We start from the raw sequence: 22,290 nt of genomic DNA, 5'->3' as shown, positions 1-22,290 counted from the left end.
TAACACCTATACTAACGCCTATATGTAACACCTATCTTTTTAATGCGACTAATTAGTCTATGTTATACATATTTAAAATTGACGATTCCTTCATAACATAGCATTTAACATCACATTCAGTGTTCATCATCACCAATATTTCTTGTTGTTTACAAGTACCTATACATATAAGGATACATCTATTGGACATTTTATATCTATTACCTTAACAAAGAAAGTTACCCGCCTATTATAATAAAATACTATAATCCTTTGTTTTTTTAAGTTTGAAATAAAATAGAATATGTAGAATACGTGAAAATCATAAATATTATTTTGAGAAAAATATTTGAAGATGTAGTAGAATAGTTAAATCGTGTTAGATATCTTTGTATTAAATTTAAGATGAGATAAAAACTGTAGAATATTTGAAAATCGCAAAAATTATATTATGATAGCAATTAGAATAATTAAATATCTATAATTAAATGTCCGTAATAGAAATACTATTAACTCCGCACTTCCATATATTTTTTATTATATTATATTATTTATATTATTATATTATTATATTATTTGCAAGAGTCGAAAGTACCAATTGAAAAGTTTGCTATATCAACTCTAAAACTGAAATTAAAGTGTTTCTTATGTGACAAGTCGCTTCCGCAATTTGGAGTTCTATTAATCTTTTTGTAAATCAATTTGCGAAACCGGCAAATCTTGATCGCGAGCCCTTGCAAGTCGTTTATCCAACCTATCGATCGTGATCTGTTTTCCATATAAGGATACGGAAGCCGGGTGCATCTGATCGTAGATAACCGGCGATGTTTGAAGAATTATGAGGGCATGAACGTAGATGTAATCTGCTCGATTTATCAGATTTTAAATTTGAGTGCACCGAGAAAGTTGCTAGGTAATCAAAAACTGATGCATGCACTTCTTGTTTATTACGGGTGCATGATTCTGGTATTGTGCATCTGTCTATTAATTTGCGGTAGATACAGTAACATTTATTAATATTCAGATACAACGATGTTTGAGAGATTCTGATTGTGTTTTAATCTATTGAAGCACTTATTGTAGCTAGTGCAGAAACATAAATTTTATTTATTTAATACACGTAGCATTCTGCATAATAGCCAGTAAACTACGTATGTAAGAGAGAAAATTAAATTTATTATCGTATCGAAAGTATCTGGCTATTACTAAATCGAAAACAAATGATTAGTTTTATCTACATGTTTCCTGTTTCCGACCAAATTGTCGTTGCTTGTTTATGCGGACGTATACGAAATATAATCCATGTTGGTTATCATAAATCATTGAACAAGGAACAGAACTGTATCTGCAGGGCTACGTTTTGCTGTACTAAAGAATAACTGATGATTTCACGGTAAATAGTATTATATAAATTACTTTGCTTGCAGCTGTTATTAACATACAACAGTTGTAAGCTATGCGTACATGGTTTACGCATAAACATCAGATTTTTTATGAACTTAGCATATTTATGGTTTATTTAACTTTTTACTGACATGAGTTAAGGAAAATACCCGGAATAAATACAGATGTTTTCATTTACCTTATAATATTTAATAATATTATATCCGGAAGTGTTTAAGTAAATCAGGGTTCTGAAGTAAATTCTATTCAATCTATTCAACTATTCAATCCTAAGGATGTCCAATTGTATCGAATAATTCGTTAAATAATAATCTACTAAAGTGATACATATCAACATAAAGCTTGTAGTATTACAAATCGTCTTTAGCATTTGCTTCGTAAGACTTTACGTCACTAGGTATCATGTTTACTTGTCGAAAAAGTACATATTAGGTTTTCCGCTTCCACGAGTATCGTTAATAACGTCGTAGAAACGTTCCGCGGCTGTTTCCGGATGAAAGCAATGAAAGATACAGAGAGAAGACGCCGAGTAGTGAAAGAGGCGAAGTACGATCGGCTGGATTTTTCCCTTCAAGAGAAAGTTCTTGATTGGACCCCCGCGCACGCCATGATAAATTAAACGAAAGTTTAAGTCGTCACGATCCCTAGGAGACGATCGCTACCTCGTGTTGCACGCTGACGATACGTGGCCGGAGGTGCTGTGTCGAGATGCTGTGTGTCGAGCCGTGGCCGAGCCGGATGCTTTCACTCTCGAGAAATATTTTCGAGGGACAAGATTCTTTCTCCGTCCCTCCTGTTCCGCCGGTCTCTTTCCCCTCTCTTCTCCCCTAGCCTTTTCACGAAACGTCCTTTTCAATACGATTCTTCGACGAACAAGGTGTGGCTCCTGCAAACTCCCACGTTCCGTGGCAAGTGATTCCCATGATACCGTGCGCGGCCTGTTAATGTTGCGCATCGATGCGCCTTCCTTTCTGCGGTTCTTCTTGCCATTGTTCTAACCGAACTCTAGGAAATATCGTTTCTACGAAGTTCGAATTTGCCAATTTGCCGTCTTAATATAATAGTATTCGTTTGATTTTCTTCTAACGTTACTTATCGACTGCGTGAAAGAGGCAGGACTTTGTTGCGAAGCATGTATTCGATGACGTATTTGTGATTCTTTGGGTTTTAATCGTGTTATTGTATATCAATATATATCAATAGTATGTTATGCTTTGTTCGTTGCAAAACCCGAAGAATCGCAAATATGAAAGAAGTCCATATATTAAAAGGAAATTTTAGTTAATGCCCGATTAATTGAATTTTTACTGGTTGAATTTATTTCTCTGAACGTGATCTTCTATTCTGTGAACTCCAATTATATAAACTGTTTCCTCTCCGACAAGTTCAGATAGACGAAGTTGCACTGTATGTCGTCTAATTACTGTGAAAATGAAAAATTTTAGATCCATGTGTTCAATGTTAAGGAGGTTTATAATAAAAACATTGTAACCTCATTGCGGATTATATGCGAATTTATTACGATCGTTTATTAATTTCACGCAATATATCGATCAAGAGTGTTACACGTTCCGCGAGACGTGAAATATTAAATCTCAAATAGTTCTCCTATTCAAACATCATAAAAGATATTCATACACGTATCGATACATAATCGTAACATGCCAAATAGCGCAATGCTTTGAACACATTTAAACATACGAACTTTCGATATAGTAACTACGAATAAACAAGAAGTACCAAAGGTAGATAGTAACAGTAACAAGATCTCTGTTACTTAGGCGAAGATTAATGGAATCTCGTTCAATTAAACTCGATGCGGCGCCCACGATTCGGTGAATAAATGCAGATTATCACAACGGTTACGCGCCTCTTTTATCGTCGATGTACTTTCAATTACCCACATCTCGTGTTGGTGACGTCTACTCGGGACGCCGCTGCAACTGCGCGAAGCTCGAAGATCACGATAGTTTGAATTAACGAGGTAGCCTCGCGCCTGGCAGTGTTCATGGAATACGTTAGATTCGTCACTCGAGACGGGACTCTGTTCACAACTAAATTACATTTCGAAATCGTTGATTCGGAATACAGGGTCGATAAAGCGCTTGTCTCATTAATGATTATTGATGGGACCAACGTTTCCAGCAAATACGTAGCAACTCCTTTATGGAAGTACTTTATTGCATATTCGATCGTTCTTTGTGGCACCATTCAATGCAACGTCGGAGATACAACTTTATAGTGCAACCTGTATTCTACTGTATAAAACATTTACGCGCATATCGTTAGAGCATACCTTCGAGCGCAGGAAATCATAATTGTTGCGGCAAAATCGTATTTCCTAAGTCGGTCATAAGAACATGATTATAACGATTGGATTTGAAGACCACAGGGAAAGAATATAATAAATCATGTTTTCCATTTCTTATGCGAGGGATTTTGATTGAGAGCAACGTGTCAATTTTTGCGATAAGTAAGAAAGCAGTATACCATATATGTAGGTACGTTGCTTTATTATTCGTTGGTGGTACGAATAATCTTGTGCCTGATGTACAATTTTATTTTCTTGTCTTCGATAAAAGAAATTGCAAATTCGATTATTTATCATGTTATTAATCATCGTGTCAATTTAACGTCAAAAGACAAATTGTTAACTCAGAAAATGATGCTAATCTTATATCTTTGAAGTCAGGAGGTTACTCTTTTCTCAATAATATATCCCTTCCTCAAAGTATCATTTTAATATATTTACTTTTAGCTTCTAACAATAGCCATCATCGTTGGCTATTCATTATTAGGACATTTTGACATTAAATAAGAATTATATCTATTTTGTATTTTTCGTTTTACTTCGTGCAAAACATGTTTCTCTTTACTACAGATAACTACAAATGCGTTTTATTTAACTGTAGAAATTCAAACGATGCAATAAAACATATACGAGAAAATGTATAAGTTATAGCATACATTTGCATATCAGCTACCTTCGTTCAATAATCTCTCCTCATCACCATGGATAAGCCGGTTTTCGAACACGTTTGCAATAAAGATCGAAAGATGTATTTTCATTACCAATTATTAACTATAAACAGGTAGAAGAAAACCTTGGTACAAAGAAAATTTTGAACAAACTTTACGATCGAACTACATCCAATTACGAATCCACACAGAGAAACGTTCATTCGAAAAATAGCCTTCTACTTAATGTGCTAACTGCAAGTAGATATATTAATTAATCCCGTGACATGAATATCGCTCGTTGGCGACTTTAAAGGGGGCGGGTATGGTCGTTTCGCCGCTCACCAGCCAGATAAAATATTGCTGAGATATCACTCAGGAAGGTCTCTCAAAGATCTCGTTAGGCAGGCAGCAGGCGGCAAATACGGGAACGCCGTTGGCTTTTAACGATCTTTTTTCTTTTTTTTTTTTCAAAATGAACTGAAAGTAGGAAGCACCCAATCCACAATTCCAATCGTTCAGGTACAAATTTTCCTTGGGTTTCGTAGCTGGGTACGTAATATCCTGAGTCCTTTCTCATTGCAACCTAGGGCGAAAAAAGAAACGAGAGAGGTTCGTATTTCGAACGATGGTAATCACTTCCTCGTCGGTGGTGTGCCGCGCGGTCATAAGAATCCGGTCTGATTTGCGATTTGATTATGTCGTTCGCGTGCGTATTACAATTTCAAAGCAGCCCCGGTTATCTAGAAACGGAAAACGGTATGTTGTCGCTTCGATGTACACCGCGAGTAAGCGTGCAATTTTTTCTGTCAACTTTGATTGCTCGTCCATCAAATCAATTCGTACCGTGTACGTGCGTTTACGCGCGCAGTTTCGTTCCAGCTGCTACAGAGACTGGACAATATACGATCAAGTCCTACGACCAAAAATACAGAAACTTCGTTTTTAATTGTAAAATAAGGAAATAAATTGAATTCGATTGAGAAACTGTTCGTTGGAATTGACAAAATTTATTCCGCTATTAATCTCTTATGATCTTATATATAAACTTATTATGTATATACTATGTATATACTGTTAATATTTATGTATAATATTTATAATTTCAGAAACTGTTTTACAAGATAATTATTCTAATGTGTTAAGTGAAAAATATTTCTTGGCTGTTACATAATTCTAAATGTGCGTAAACATTTTAATAGCTGTATTAAGTAATTTATGGAATTTGTAGAAGGTAATATAGTTCATATTATTTGAATTTATATTTTACGTATAAATAACATGCACTTTCCTTTCAAAAAGTATGTACACATTGAAAATATAAAATATGTAAAAATAATAAATGTAAATTTTCATATTTTTGTCCCAAGCGAGGATTCTCCTTCAATCGGTGTCCTCTTTAATCAATGATCGTGAGAATATAAAATAAAGAGAAGAGTTTCCAGGTCAGCCAATTTGTCTTATTAAGTTATTATAAGCACACGACACAGTCTTTTATTCATTGCGATAGCTACAGACAATAATAACACGTCATCTCCGGTTCTTAGTTGAAACAATGGCGTGAACACTGTTGAAAGCGCAGCACGAGCGGACAGATTCCCGTCTGGATCATCCTCATTATTGCTGATTTCAAGAAGTATCATTGAAGAACGAGGTCGCGTAAGAGGCAGATCAGCGTTCGATAACCGCTACTGTCGTGCGATGAAAGCGAAATATTCTATGTATAGCAAAGCGGTGTCGCATCAGGCATACGTTATTACCCAAGAATACAGTGCGGGCATTACGTATCTTTCGACATCTTCTTGTTGATTGTTCCCTCGTGAAGATGTTGCTGGCAACAGTTCTTTAGAAAGTGGAGGTGTACATCGATGCGTTAAAAGATCGGTATCTATGTCATCGTGTAACATAAAGTACGATTAATATGGAATACGCGTCATTCGGCGTTTCAGTAGAATGAGTCTTGCGTTTCTTTTAACGTTTCAAGTGGAATGATCGTTGCGTCTATGTTGATGCGTTAGGAAACTAAGAGTTATTTTTATTCCTGATAACAGAATGTTTCTGTTAGTAGAATATATCGAAGTTATAACATTTTGTTGTAGTAGGAAGGTTAAAGTTATAAAAAGATTTATTCGAATATCCCGATGATTCTTCTACTTCCACGTAGCTTATAAGGAACTTCAATGTACGGTATTCAGAATTGCCAATTTCAAATTTTTAAGAGTCGGTGTTTCATACCTATCAACCTAATACGAATGCTAAATCGATGGTACGTTCTACATTCCTTGCTTGAAAGCGAATGAATGTAATTAATTTCTAACAATGATTAATACAGTGATTATAACTTTCCTTCCTTATGCATTTCCCATACATTGCAAAAGAACAATTCCTTGTCTTTATGTAATTTCTTTCGTAGGTAAAGATATACTTAGGAGGTTCTTATGAACGTTCTATATATGTATACATATTCTGGTAGAAGTTTTCACAATTTTCAATCATAGATGAATATTGATGGCTAGTCTATTTTGCATTGACATGTTCTAGATAAATAATTCATATCTAGGATAATCATTGACGAAGCAATTTAATCAGCTGTAAAATTGCATACCTACTATTGACTAACTATGAAACACTGCAATTTTATTGTACGTATCGCTGAAACAACGTTAAATGTTTAAAGTTCACAGCTGTACCATGGTATGGGCATGGGAAGATGTACGAAGGAATAATGTCAGCACAACGGAAAACTGAATGTCACATCTAAATGTACATATATATATATACATTTTACACGTATAAATATAATTTTAGAATATTTCTCTTTGTTTAATTCATTATTATTTAGGAAAGTACTTTATAAATTATTAATTTCTGTATATTTAATCGTAAACAGTCCTAAGTTGATATTTTGAATAACTCTTTAAATTTGTCAGTGTACTTAATGATATATGAACATTCTTTGCAGTGCGTATGCCTTTCTAAACGCAGGAATCGCGATACATCTTTCGTTGCGATCAATGATACGCACTGCAATAAATTACGAGAATTTCACAGAATCGGTCCAACAAATTACTGGCCGATGCCGCATTACGTTGCGGTGGCTGTAATTGGTGTGGTGAAATACTACCAACACACTGTGATTTAACAACTTTATTTGAGAAATCTTTTTCTGAATAATGTTATGATATCCGGTTAATATGATGATAACTTATCTGAATAAAGAGGATAAAAGCCAATTAAGTGTAATTAATTAATAACTGACGTCATGTTGAGTCGTACAGTGAATAATGTTTCGTTTTAGAATATAATAAATTTATTATATTTTTCAGTCTGCTATGTATTAATTTTATTTTAACAGGGGTGTTTGCATTAACGCGAAGAGAACTTTTTATTTAAATCGTAACGATGTTTTGCGCTACAGTATAGCATCGATACATCTACCGTAATTAATGCACTATATTTCGAATAAGAGAACGTTTAACTTTTGTACTTGTGTATGTGGGTATTCGTAACTCTCGTTTTAGACATTTTGTCATCTATTATATTTATATTATTGATATTGGCAATGTTATTGTCAATTATAATTCCGTTGCGTAAAATTATGATGCCTTTTCGTCTTATTTGCCTTTCACGTCTTCTTTTGTTCGTCAAAATTCGTTGTAATGTATTGTTCGTTCGTATATAAAAAAACGATATTGCAATAAGTAAATTTGTTTTACTCTGCTTTGATTAAACATCTGGATTTGCATTCTAACGTAACCACGGTAACAAACAAAAACGACTATTAATGTCCGTTTATCGTCGCAAGAGGCACTTTCTTCTTTTATGCAACGGATTTGATCAATTAGGAGTTTATTAGGAGTTTATTATGCCTGACTATGTAGGCATAGTTTGTTTCAAAGTTGATTTGAATAGTGAGCGTCGTCAGAGACATTCGCGTTCGAAAATGTAAAGCAGAGCGACAAGTAAGTAGGAAATGTACGAGGTGATCCAAGCGCCTTGTCTTTCAAACTATACTTGACAGGTTGAGCCAAGGGAGCAACTGCTCGGGCGTTTTAACTTTGAACACGTACCACGAAGATCTCCCGAGACGTACTACGTCATCGCTAAACGTTTGTGGCTTGTCATCGCAGTAATTGACTTTCTCTCCTGACAACGATGAAAGAAAACTGTCGTAGCTGCACGCTCGGACAGTCTGCGTTAATTAATCCTTTCTAACCCAACCCATTCGAAGCTTTACCTATAGCAATTTATTATTTGTCTAATGAAGAAAGTGGTAGAATGTGCTTTTCGAATTTTATTTGTAACATAACATAGGCATGGAAACGACTATTTTTGAAATGTTTCTTAGAAACACTAATTAACCACTGCGGTAATGGCGCAGTTAATGTATCACGATATACTACTGTGCTAATAGATGTCTCAATAAATAGGAATGTTGCTGTTACGCGTTTAATAACTCCTTACTTTTATTCATTTTTATGCCATAATTTATTCTTGTAGTACCACATTGCGCGTACACTGCAACCAGAATGCAATTTGCATGTTACGCGCAAACGCGTTATGATCATGACAGGTTTAAACATTTTATAAGGTGTGAAAAAACTGTTGTTACAAGCATAATTTTAGGCATGAAAATTGTATAAAATGCGTCGCAATGTGTTGGTAATAATCGTCTTCGGCCTTTATGTAGATCGTTGGACCGGTCGCATTTATCATTCTCAGGCAGCTTCGTTGTTACTCGATTGAAAATTTCAAGGAGCGCCTCAGTATGCCTTGAACAGCGAGGGGACGATCATTTATCAACGGCCATTCCGGTATTCAATTTAACCCTTATTAGATGAGTAATTTCCTGATCGTGCCTATTAGCGGATTAATCAACAGATTTGCGTATGATCGAACGATAATGGTAAGCCTTCCTGTCGGATAATTGCGTCCCGTTTTGTGTTTAACTGATTCAAATAAAATTTAGATAGATGATTGAATGTCGGAAAGATTCTAAAAGGAATATTCGATATAATTCTATTCCCTAAATTATTTTTCTATAACGCTTTTTCTAAAATTAACAAGCGAACAGGAAGAGAGAATATCGACTAGAAATAAATTAGACAATGTGGGAAATGTAACAAAACTTGAATATCCAGTTAATACAATTTATGATTGTACTTCTTAGCTTGTGCTGTTTTTTCGTTTTTATCGCTGATGTCTAATATCTACTGAATAAAACAAGAGCAACTGATCGCCATTTTAAAGAAAAATACACTATGGAATATATCCAACCATGTTTGTATAATTCCTCAAATATACATGAGACAAGTCGAATATATAGCAAAAACCGCGGAAACTTCAGGACACCTAAGAACTTATACATCATACATTTTCTCCAATTTATTGTATATTCATAATATATATTATACATATATATATATAATAAATATTATCTTAATGACGACATTTCTTAATTAAGTACCCTATCATAAATGCTTTTTGTATCTTACAAGAACTTACTCTTTGTTTCAGATGGAGCGCTAGTTCCTGCAGACGCTATTGAACACGAGGTAAGAAAAGGCTAGAAAGAAAACACAAGTTTTTTATCTTTTTAACAGAACGTGTAGAAAGTCAGCGACTTGATTTATTTCATGGATTGCGATGCTCGTTTATTATTTATTGCATGTCAATTTATAAAATACGATTGCCCCTTGCCGTTTGAACAATTTCGCGTAAAATGACTCGCGTTAGCGTGTTTCATTATGATTTCACGCTTTTATATTCCATTAAAATAATATCAATAAACCAACGATCAATGAAACAGCAAAGGAAACTATTTTGCTTTTCAATAAATTACACTTAATGAAATAGATTATCGTATATCGTATAGAGTATCGTTAATGATTTGTACATTGTCTCGCTTTCGTTTGTCTTGCAATAAAATAATATGATTCATGCTTCGTATCAAACGCTATATTCGCTATATTCCAGCATTGCATTAAAAATTTCATATTACGTTATTGACGTATTGCGTGATATAAATACCAAGATTTATGAGTCTGCTATATTACGTGAGACGTATTTTTCAGTTGGAATTACAAGTAAGAAACTATGTAGATCGACCACGAATGAATCAAGTCAGAAGATATCGTGAACACTCTACCTCTTCTTTGGCACATTGCGTATTTAAAGTCACTCTCGTTACGAAAGGAGATAATGACATCGATTAAAAACGCACTCATTAGCTCTTTATATAACTGTGCCAATATGCGTTTAGATTATCGTCTTGCAACTCTTTCCTGTCAAACAAACTAAAATAAAAGTGAAACTGATGCCTGGCACTCATAAATTTGACGCGTTGATGCACGCTTATAGGAAATGTTCACACCGAATGAAATATTTTACAAGCTGAAAAATTGTTATCATTAGAAAACCATTAGACCCAAATAGTTTAATAAACATTTTTCACAGGTTCACAGATATATGTGAAATGTAATGGCGTAGATCTTTGTAAATAGTTAACAAATATGTTCATAGAAGATAAAATTTTGAAAAGATTCGCAGATGATAAATAGGGAATATACCTTTTGTTTTCTCAACTTCATATTTCGTTCTTTAAAAGGCAAATGATTTATCTTTACAAGTTTCTGTGAGGAACGGTCAAGAAAATTTTTTTCCAACATATTACGTATTCTGTCAATTCTTTTTACAACAAGAAACTACACTCTGCAATAAAGATTCCGTGAAATAAATAGATTTTGTGAAATACTATATTTGCTCTTGTATTTAGATCAAAGTGCAAATGATGGAATTTTAATGAATCGTCGAGTGAGTAATATAAGAAATAAGTATAATACGAAACGTCAGCTTGATTTCTAGAAACGAAAAGACCAGCTTTACCAGAACTCAATCAATCATTATTGCAACGTGCCGATCATTTTGATCCGGAATGGGACCGAAACGTCATAGGTCGATATCCCACGATCAGCTGAGGCGTCGAAACGGATTTCGCTAGAGGATTTGTACGATACTTTCCCGTCTGTTGCACCTGTGCAATAAAGCTTCCATGTTTCTTTACGCTACGATTGTATCTCTAGCGCACGTTGTATCATCTATCCTATAGCCTACAGCTCGGTAGACTGATTGCCCTTAATACACATATAATTTATACCGAGGAGAGGGAGGATAGGACGTTGCAGCTAATTGGATTCCCCGCATACAAACGTTGACTTAATATAATAATCATCGGTACGTTGTGTTGCTGTTACGAACGAGCCGCAAGATTAATTCGCGTTCTGTAATCGCGTGTTAATAACAGCTCCTTTTCTTTCTTTTGCGGTCAGCCGATGCAACAATCCATCTTCTTGTGTCCTGTGTCTAAGATCGTTGGCTGAGGATACAGGGGAGATTTGTCATGATTTTGATCTCTTTCAGCCAAACAACCCTTTCACTTGCGTTACTTCGTTGCCTTTCTACGCTGCTTAATTGTAAATAAAAACAAGAAAGATATATAGCAAATACTTCTTGTGAATTCTCTTTAAAAAACGATATATAAAACGCTTTGCTGATTATACTTCTCATACGTTAGATCTTATTACACGTTTTTTCTTGATAAAACGTCAGAAAAATATTCGTTACGATATCCTTTTCCTCGATTCGTGTAAAGTAATGGCTATAGTGACGTAAAGTTTTACTCGCGTTGAGCGTTTATCGCATTTAATGTAATCATCAGACCGTGGATATTTATGCAACATAAACGTGTCAAAATATATAACAAATATGAAGATATCTGTGCCAAGTTGTGCAGGATGTACACTCGCGGTCAGAAATCTTAGGATATTTTTTACTATTAATGATACTTTATCTTTGATGGAGATCTTATGTAGAAATATATAGTTATATATATATGTATAGAAATAGTAAGTTATTTTATAAGTATCTATAAAAAGTTTCCATTTTGCCATGTTACTTTTGGTTCCAAATAAATAGGTTCCACGATAATAGTGTACAAAGAACTCGCTTCCTTAATACGTTAACTGCCACATAAATTTTATATATTTTACCATGGCAAACGCAATAAAATGAAATATAGCGCAGCATAATATTATATTTTGCCGAATACCATACTGTATTTGTGCACCTTTTTCTCTGACAATATCACCGAAGTCACGTACATCGTTAAAAATCTTTTACTACATAAAATTTATCTCAGTTTAGTCGCAAAATGTAGGTCACCGGCGTCCACCGCGGTATTCAACGTGTTAATGAAAAATACGATTGTGTTAATTAGAATGGCCGGTTGATCGTATCTAAATAATTTACCGCGACATTTTCTTCCATCGTGATCACGGTCAGAAGTATTTATTCAGAATCGTGATCATCTCTTCTTACGCGACATAACAGCTCATCTATCACTTTCATTTACGAGGGCAAAAGGTGTTCGTTGTCTACAAATCTTGATGCAATATTCGCCTCGGAGGTCATTCGTAAAAATGCAGCGCGCATATGTTAACGTCCGTTTGCCGGAAAATGTTGTGTGCTTCATTGATTTATAACTTGGTTCGTTCGCTACCCATCTGAAATCTTGTAACTTTATTTATGTTCTTACACGTAACAGTATGTACTTCCTTATCGTATCTGAGGAAATATGTTCTATCGTAGCAAGCAATAAATTTGTCGTTTTTAATATTACCGTTTATAACGAATGATTGCTTATCTAGTGCATTACATGTTGAAATAAAATGATGTCATAATATACATATGTTAAAATAGAAATATTGGATACCTCAAATAGAGGCATCAAATGGAGAGATTTTATTGAACAAACAATTTATTGCGCTATATTATTATGTTAAACCAACTGATCTTTATAATAAGAATGTAGCAAGGATTTGTGTTAGAAGATTTATCGACAATTTTATCTTATTTTTTGTTTCTCTGATTAATATTTAATTATTTAATATAGCATGATTTAAAAGATACTGCCTTGAATATGAGCAAATTATTATCTTACAATAAAATGAACGTACTATATTTTACTAAAATATCTTATCTTAAATCTGTATAATTTCAATTGGATCGTCAACACGTACGCACAGATCATACTGTTCATATTTAATAAGTTCGATTTAAAAAATTGTGACATTTGACTTTTAATAACTCGTTTAAATTATGAAAGAGTAAAAAAGTTGGAAATTCAATTATCCCCTGCGCAAATCGTGTTAGAAAAATGTTAATTCATCGTCCGATGAACGTATTATGAAATACCTATATTTCAGCTGTATGAAAATTAAATTACGTTTATTTAAACAAATCTATCATTTAAGACGTGAAATCAAATACACTTGCAAGCATTTGTTAATCCAAATAATTGTCGTATTATGAATAGAATTTTCTTTCATTTGATATTAGATTAATTGTAAGGGAAAGAAAAGGTTTGTTTGTAACGGAATTAAAATATTATTTCAACACATTTACTCAGCTGTAGCAACTCTTCGTACTCTCTAATCATTGTATTTACGCTTTTCAATCACTGTTTCTACGTAACTGCATCAACACGCTAACTTGCAACCGCTTGACTACCTTCAATCATCACATTAGTTCAAGCCAAATTTAATTACCTTTAATGATAAATAATTAAATGACACGCAAATAAATTAATAACTAATAATACGGCCAGATATCATAATTGCTGCTAATTGTTGTTATCGTATTTGTATATATGTTATTTTACAATACGTATAGATGGAGCTATAAATTTATTATATATATAAACTACTATATAACGATGCTTCTCGTGAGTATTTTCTAAATTAGCAACTCTCTATCTAACAATTAAAGACCGTAAAATGTTATTGATATGCATATATACTGTCTAAGCTTACACATTATAAGTATCAATAACGAATTTCAATACAATTTTCGATTACTTCCGATTAGAAATAAAAAGAGATAAAAAATCGGAGTATTTATATTCTGTGGCAACAAACAACTTCTTTTTGGCGTAACAGTATTTTCACCAATTGAAAAACATCGAGAGCAATCGATGTTGCAGCTGCCATGAAATATTTCACTGGAGGTTCCGCAACTGCTATGTTGAAACTTATTATTAGTATCCAACACTAACCCGAGAACTTGTTAGAATTTGGAAATTCGTTACGTTGATAGCCACAGCCTGAAAATTCGTATTTCCAATGCACGTGAAATAATACACAAATATCCACATACATAGTCAGAACTATACGTATTGTGATACGAACAGGCGTGTGTACATGCATGTGAAACAGAGATTTCTACGCGTGACACATTCATCGATGCATGAAATTTCCATACAAATATGAGACAATCAAAACTGCAAAAAGATTGCATTTTAATTATACGACACATCCAGCACATGCACCTACTGTTTTCCATTTATTATCGTTTAAATTACCGCGTAGACTCACTCGCCATGTTATACACGTGTATACAACGTCGAATTACCATACAATCGTAAGACGCATAGCTTACCTCCCAGTAAATAACCGATAATCGAACGTCCAGTAGGAATTGATCGTTACCCTTAGGATTAGATAGATTTAAAAAAGCCACAGCCATAGAAACGACTCTAGGATCGAGACATTCGACGAATACAAAATAAGCGAATACAGTTATAACGTGAGTAAGTTGACCTGACATATTGGTAACAATACTAGGCGTGTCACCGGTGTGTTGCAACTGATTTCAACGACTATCGTCCGTATTAGCATCGACGCGTGAGTATTGCTCGCGTCCGCACGTGCACGTTCCTCCACCAGATAACAGTGTATAGTACGCGTAATATTGAACGGCACAAATATATAGGCGCAGCTGGTATCCACGTCATATGCACGATAGCAGCTAACTAGTTTTGCAGCCGGTCGTCGGCACGAAGATGTCTTAAATGTCAAGGCGAGGACACAGTGGTGTTGTCCTAGCCGAGGATAGACCATCGCCTTTTATACGATCGGTCAATGAGCTCCGCGAAAGGAACTTCGATATACGTCATCCTGGCATACCTTTTAACAAGAGTTCATCTCCAGAACAATGAATGCGATAAATCTTTCGTCACGCGACTATTCACGTCTTTTTCCAGGAAAACATATCCTGTTGAAAATTGATTTGATTGATCTTATTTTTCATTTTTAGGAGCTTCTTTTTTTAACTTTTATTCTTAAGATTTATCGTTAATTCTATCATAGGCGAAATTTTGCCCTATGCGAATATTATTTCGGTATCTTCGTCCCGTAATAATATCACCGACAAATGGTAATTTTTCTTTTTCTCTAGTATCAAATAATACTAAAACTTTTAACTTCAATCTCGTCGATCATTGAAATAAAAACATTTGTATATGTTCCTGTAATAAATATGACTATTTGGGGAATAATATCGTGCAAGATTATGGGAAATTTAGAATTATATAAAAATGTAAAAACATGCATATAATATATGAAAATATACAAAATAAGGTTCGTTCTAGTATTTACTGGGTAGGACCAATTTAGGTTTCATTTCTTTAGCTACGTTCGTCAAAATAAGACATTCCACAAATATTCAGTCTATTTAGTAAATCTTACAGACTCTTACTGTCCGAACAAACAATATTTCGCTTGCGATTGTAACATTCGAAAATTTCGTTTGTATGTTCCAGGACTCCATAGCGTCCGCCTCTGAAACAGGCGAGGAATACGAAGACGGTGACGACTCGGATATGTACATGGAGCCAGACGGTACCGAGCCGGACGAAGACGACAAGGTAGAAGGAAACCAAAAGGACGAAACTTACAAAAACACGACTGACGAAGTTCCATCAGACGCGACCGAGAAAAAAGACGAACTACCAAGCTCTACCACCGACAAGCCTACCTCGAAGGACCAGAAAGCGGAAAATACCAAAGAAACGAGTCAAACGGATGCGCCTGACTCAGAAGACAAAAGCTTGGAAACCGATAGTCAAAACTTTTTCCCTTCGTTTGCGGAGTTGTTTGCGAATCACAGGGCTTCTTTCGCGGAGCAACAAAGGTACAGACCCAATAGATTCCTCGGGTACTTCCAACGCGATCGCAGTGGCTATCAAACAGCGACTGCAACGGCGAAAGACGTTCATCATCCGCTTCTAGGGTCAGGGAACTTTGGCGTGATTCGAGGTGGCACTTACTACCCCGAAGAGAAAGAAAACGACGAGTACACGATGGACGATAGTCTGTATAATCCTTACTACCACGGTGGAAATCGTGGCCGTGCAAACTATTTCAGCAATCCGAAACCTCAGCCGATTCGCGGCGGCGATTTCTTCGCGAATTTCCGAGACTTCGCCGATATCACAGCTCCGCCTAAGTCCAGTTTCTCTCATTTATCCGTGGTTTATGCAAATAAGAACGGCAGCGCAGCTGGGCGTATCACAGAGCCTAGAAATATTATCGAGACCCTGAGGATGTTGGAAGAGGAAGGGCAAACTAGTTCCGAGGTAACGACCACGACAGAAGCGCCGAGGAAGAAGCAGAGCAAAGGGAAAAGGAAGTTGATGAAGATGAAGCAATACGAAGAGGACAAGGCAAGAAGATCCCGTATGACCGTCGAACCTTTGTTAGCGCTTAGTTGAACGTACGCCGGGATTCAAATTGTATGGTAGTGCGGACGCGAACCCCGGGATCTTTTCCCAAACGCGAAATCTGGCCACGAGATCAGAACCAAAGTCTGAAAAGTGTTGTCACATCCTACTACGTATCGGAGAAGTTTGTGCTGAAAATGAAAGGAACAATGATCAAAGGGACGCTTGCCTCGCGTTTATCTGAACGTTTACGAAGCAACTATATGATCGTTTTGAAATTTTTTCCAGGTAAATTCCGATACGTCCTGAGACTGGATTTTATATTAATAAGAACGTTCGTACAGAGATCTTATTCCTACGTAAGCGTATTCCGTTTTCTTGATTATCAGCATTAACATAAATGCGTTCCACCTTGGCGTATTGAAAAATCTCCTTTGCAATTGTAACGATTGCGTGGAAACTGCGTGTTTCGAGCAATTATTTAAATTGTTTATGGGAGATAAGCTGTTATTTGTGTACCATTCTCGATTTGTAATTCAACGTTTCAGACATTCTGAGAAAACTAAAAGCGCCAAAATACAGGTTACCGTCGAATCGAACCACTAATGATACTGTAGAAACTTAGAGCTTACTGAAATTATATGAAAATTTCTTAAGTTAGCATCGATATGCTGTCAAGTGAACATCGAAGTGTTTTCTATTCGTGTTCTGCAATGACGGATTAATCGTTGGACGAAGAAAATAATTTAAAAGGAATAAAATATTTCATCTTTATCTCTAAACCCAAATTCAAGAAACTAGCCTATTCGTGTGTGGAAATCACATCGAATCATAAATAACGTTCTCTCAGTGTATCCTCAGAGATATTTTCAACAAAGCAACACTTTTTATACACTTGCATCAGACATAACATTTTTCCATTAATTTAAAAATTAGGAGATCCTCATTTAAGAAATATCAACGAATTCAAATTGTCAATGTCTCCTAATTTTTGTCATCTCGGTATTAATATCCAACGTATAGTCAGGCATTATAAGATAATTCTTTTCTCAGTAGATACGGTTCCTTCATCAACCGTTTTTGAAGCTTTTCCTGGCAACGTACTATAGCACGTACGTTGTCATTTCAGTGAAATAATTCGGTGTAATATATTTCATTTATATCCCACCATGAGAATATATTTATTCAAAAACATATATTGACATTTTTCACGCGAAAGTTTATCAATTTTTACAAAAGATATATGAAAAAGTTTGAAGATCGAACTGAAGAAATATCTCGTTTAAGATTCGCATAGAAACGTATTGAAACGTGCGATCATTCAAAATTGCTTTCATCGTCGATCGATTAATCCCCGAACTTTTGTATGCGCGTATAAGTAGTCATCTCAAGTTGGCGAGTTGCGATTGTGTCAAACTCGTTTATCGGCAATTCACGGACACATTTTAAATTGATTGAATGCACTTGCGCGTGCAGTTTCGTTATGCTCGAGTAAACCTCGATCCGGTACGAGTAACTCGTACACACTAACGATAATTTCCGTTCATACGCTGCGTACAGTTAACGCACGCGATCACGTGCGAGTACACCGAGTGTGAAAACAGAAAATTCTGCGCCACGCGCGTTATCATCGAGCGCAAGAACGGAATCACGCGGAGAAAAAAGAAAAATTGTTGCAAGAGCGTTGATTTGCGTGCATCGCGGCCTTTTGTAAATAAATTCCATCGCTCTCTGCTTCGTGTTTTCTTTAGTGTTTTAGCTAAAGCAGAACCGGACTAACACTCGCGCCTTCATTCCATGAATATGTATTTGTTCGTTCGGATCTCGTTTCTGCGTCTAGCTATGTAGTTTCTAAACGAGTAAGATCGATCGTGGATAAGTATCTCTCCTCTTCTTTTTTTTACACGCAGACTGTGTCTCGCTGCATTTATTAAATTCACAAAGACTGTTCACCTATTAATTATTATCGGCTTAACGTAGAATTGTTCATTCCTTTTTCATAAATTAAACTAATATTTCTCTCATGAAAGCATCTAGTTTTGTTTAGATCTACATGTAAGCGACTTTTCTTCACAGCACCCTTTGATATGTCTTTTCTAATTCGATTGAAGATCATGCATTTCAATCGTTAGATCGGTGGTTTGTTTAAAAAAAAAATTTGCTCTGATTCTCGGGAAAAATCACGGCGAAGATTCATCCTGTGCTTCATAATAGGAAAGAATTATGAAGAAAACAGCCTACAAGTGAATTATTCGCCGTAGATTTCGGCGCATTGTTATAACAGTTGTTGTTGATTATTTTAAGTATATGAAGTAGGTATAATAATTAAATCGAATACTCTGTCTCATGCTGTTTTTAATATGGTGCAAAGGGACACGATGAGATATCGAAATAAAGTATATTTTTCATAACTTACGTGAATGTGAAATCCTACTACGATCATTTCCTACGATTTATATACGGGCACTCTGTTCTCAAGGTAAGTAAATTGTACTGGATATACCATAAGACAAAGTTAATCTCATCTGCAGAACAGACGCACAAGAAAGTAGGGTCTTCAAAAAATTGGAAAAAATTCAAGAACGCTTATACTTTCTACTATTGTACAATCAATTTTTGAGACAAATGTTTAAAAGATTTCTTAGGATGTGTAAGGAAATCGCTTTAAGCAAATGAAATTAACGATTATGATGATTGAACGATTGAAATTTTGCTCGATGAGTAAGTGATTCTGATTTTGCATGAAAAATTAATAAATTGAAAATTTATTAATGTACTTTACAATCACTATATTTCGAGTAATTGATAAATATTTACACACGAGCGATGCACTTAAAAAGAAATAGAAAAATGAGACTTCACGACAATCGGGATATTTGTAATTCACTTAAGCGATTAAAAACTTAATATGATATCGAATAGAACATCGAGACATCGTTGTCAATTGATGCATTTCTTCAACGTAGTAATTAATTTCCCTATACCATTATGGACATCTAAATAAGACGCAGGTTTATACATCCAGGCTGGTGTACTAACAACATTGTATTTTTTACATCTCGTTACTCCCTTTACATTTTTCATTTCTATCCTGGCTCCCATGTCTTTTGCTTTCTTAATAGCATCGGCGTACGGCCAATCTTGTGCTGGTGCTAAATTTAAAATCATATAACGATGTACATTTTTGGTAATAATAAATTTTTGGTTTGATTAATATGCATCCTTGTACAAAATTATACTTGTTATAATCTTCTAAAACTTTTATTATTATACATTATATGATGGATACTTTAAGATAACTATCCTAATCTAATAACTAATTCAATAAGGTAAATCTATAAATAAAAGTATTGGAGAAAAGTATTTTCTTTAATAACTTACAATCTTTTCCAAGTGTAATTTTAACACCTTTTAATACTCTCGCCACAAGAACGCTTGCAATGCACATCGATGCAATTGGTTTCTTCTCACAGTAAAAGTCTTCGATAAGCTTTTCCAAATCAGGAAGTATCGTACAGTCGGCGCCTTTTGCTGCGAAATTGCTCCTATAACAAATGCATTCGATAAAGTGAGTAGGAAGCAGGTAAACAGAGTAATAAAGAAAAATTCATTTTATTAATACATTTTTCATATCATCGACTCTTTTCGTTATATGTAGATTAACATAGTACTATAAATCCTTTCATACGAAATTTATCGCTGATAATAAGAAAAAAGCTGGTTATGATTATATTGAAAGCAAGGTCAAAAGCGATAAATTTTCATTTTATAGCATTCATATTTGGAAAGGAATGGTTATCTTACGAATGGCATGATTACCCCCATAATTACAAAAGCTATTTCAGAACACAGTAATTTTACGTATCATATTTATAAATGTTACGAGATTCGTTTTAATTATCGAAAGTATTTAGCAAGGGGTAAAATACAATTCTATTACATCTCGTAACATATAATTTTCTCATATTTATTTATAAAAGACATGAATAATACATGAACGTTAATGAATGATATATAAGAAATGAAAATGGAATAATTTTATTTAATCTTAAAATTAATTGCATTCGTGTACTTCCACTGTAGCTGTGAAGAAATAAAAAATGATATAGATAAAAGATCAAAATGATTATATATACCAAATTATGATTAGTTTTAACAAAAAGGATCAATGTAAAAATTTCACGGAAATTAATTCTCTAACGATGTTTAAATAAAATACAAATACCAACAATGTCTTTGCCGCACCAAATCCTCCAGGGAGAACGAGTGCCCCGTGCATGCAAGCTTCACATTCGCATAGCGGTTTAATGCTCGATCTAGCCAATCTGGCAGCTTCCACTAGTCCGTTTCTGGATGGACTGTTTGTATCTGGTTGTTTAGTGAAATGATCGACAGTTTCGCAAATGTCTACATCCGGCGCGTAAAAGTGTGGCACCATATCTTTCTGGCAGATATGTATCGTCGACGATATGGCTTCCGAAATTTCGGTACCATCTAGATAACCGCACCCGCACAAAATCTGCGGCGAAAATATTTCAGACCAAACATGGATTATATTGCAGGAATCAAACAGAGAAGTTCAACGATATAACGTTTCGGAAACTTTTAATTTTTGAGAACTATTACGTATAAAAATAACACATTTAATCTAATATAATATATATATATTTTATAATATTTTACACATGTATGTACTTACAACAGCTACAGATACAGGTTCACAACTTTTCTCTTGCTTCCTTTTACAGCACTTTCTGTTAGCAATTTGTGACGTGTGAAAAGTGGATGATAAAACGGGTCTAAACATGGAATATTCATTTTGCAAAAGTGGTAGTATCCGTGCACGTATCATAATATGAAAGTGTGGAGTACAAGATAAAATGACGTTAAAATTTTATTTATGTAGAATTACATTTGACAAATAATTTTATACAGCGAATTCCTCCATTTTACTAATTTACGATATTCGTCTGTTTTATTCAAGCGACGATACAAAAAGAAATATTTAGGCGTGATTTGAAGGGAAATTAGAGAAAATTCTTTTTATAAATTTATTCTTTTAAATTTAGAATCGACGCCGATCCATACGTATCTTTCTATTTATTAAGCAAAAATAATTAACATACAGTTACGATCGGTAACAAGAACAAAATGTTTTTTTATTAAACATATGTCAAACCAATACTATACATAGGCCTCTGCACATGTTTTACAACAAGCTATTGCCTACAAAGTATTTTTTTATTTTCTGATATTGTAGGCATCGGTTTTTGATAGATTTGAATTTTAAGTTCTAAGTACTTTCTGTAGAGGGCAGAATTTCCCAGAATTACAAGAAGAGCCCTCGATGTAGTTCGTGCAAACTATTACATGCGCTCGATCGATAAGTTCGT

General features: G+C 34.7%; 2 protein-coding genes across 4 annotated transcripts in view; one reads left to right on the top strand and one right to left on the bottom strand.

Moving 5' to 3' along the window:
- Nucleotides 1-19,953, top strand: part of LOC138182490 (uncharacterized) — a 77,058-nt gene extending 57,105 nt beyond the window's left edge. For 2 of the 3 annotated variants that reach the window (XM_069118397.1, XM_069118398.1), the window contains 2 exons: nucleotides 9,859-9,896; nucleotides 15,998-19,953. In XM_069118397.1, the coding sequence (XP_068974498.1) occupies nucleotides 9,859-9,896; nucleotides 15,998-16,948 (989 nt within the window). In that variant the 3' untranslated portion in view covers nucleotides 16,949-19,953. The remainder of the gene's footprint in view (nucleotides 1-9,858; nucleotides 9,897-15,997) is intronic. The other variant, XM_069118399.1, reaches the window with a different exon arrangement.
- LOC138182626 (ES1 protein homolog, mitochondrial) lies at nucleotides 19,838-21,704 on the bottom strand. The gene is made up of 4 exons (XM_069118659.1): nucleotides 21,597-21,704; nucleotides 21,127-21,416; nucleotides 20,279-20,442; nucleotides 19,838-20,049 (listed from the first exon to the last, which is right to left on the bottom strand). The coding sequence occupies exons 1-4, from the start codon at nucleotides 21,702-21,704 to the stop codon at nucleotides 19,838-19,840; spliced, it is 774 nt and encodes a 257-aa protein (XP_068974760.1).
- Nucleotides 21,705-22,290: the final 586 nt, after the last annotated feature.

The sequence above is a fragment of the Bombus flavifrons genome, chromosome 8 (assembly GCF_040668555.2).
Source record: "Bombus flavifrons isolate JBK064 chromosome 8, iyBomFlav1_principal, whole genome shotgun sequence".
Lineage (NCBI taxonomy): Eukaryota > Metazoa > Arthropoda > Insecta > Hymenoptera > Apidae > Bombus > Bombus flavifrons.
This window is presented reverse-complemented; position numbering and strand designations above follow the sequence as displayed.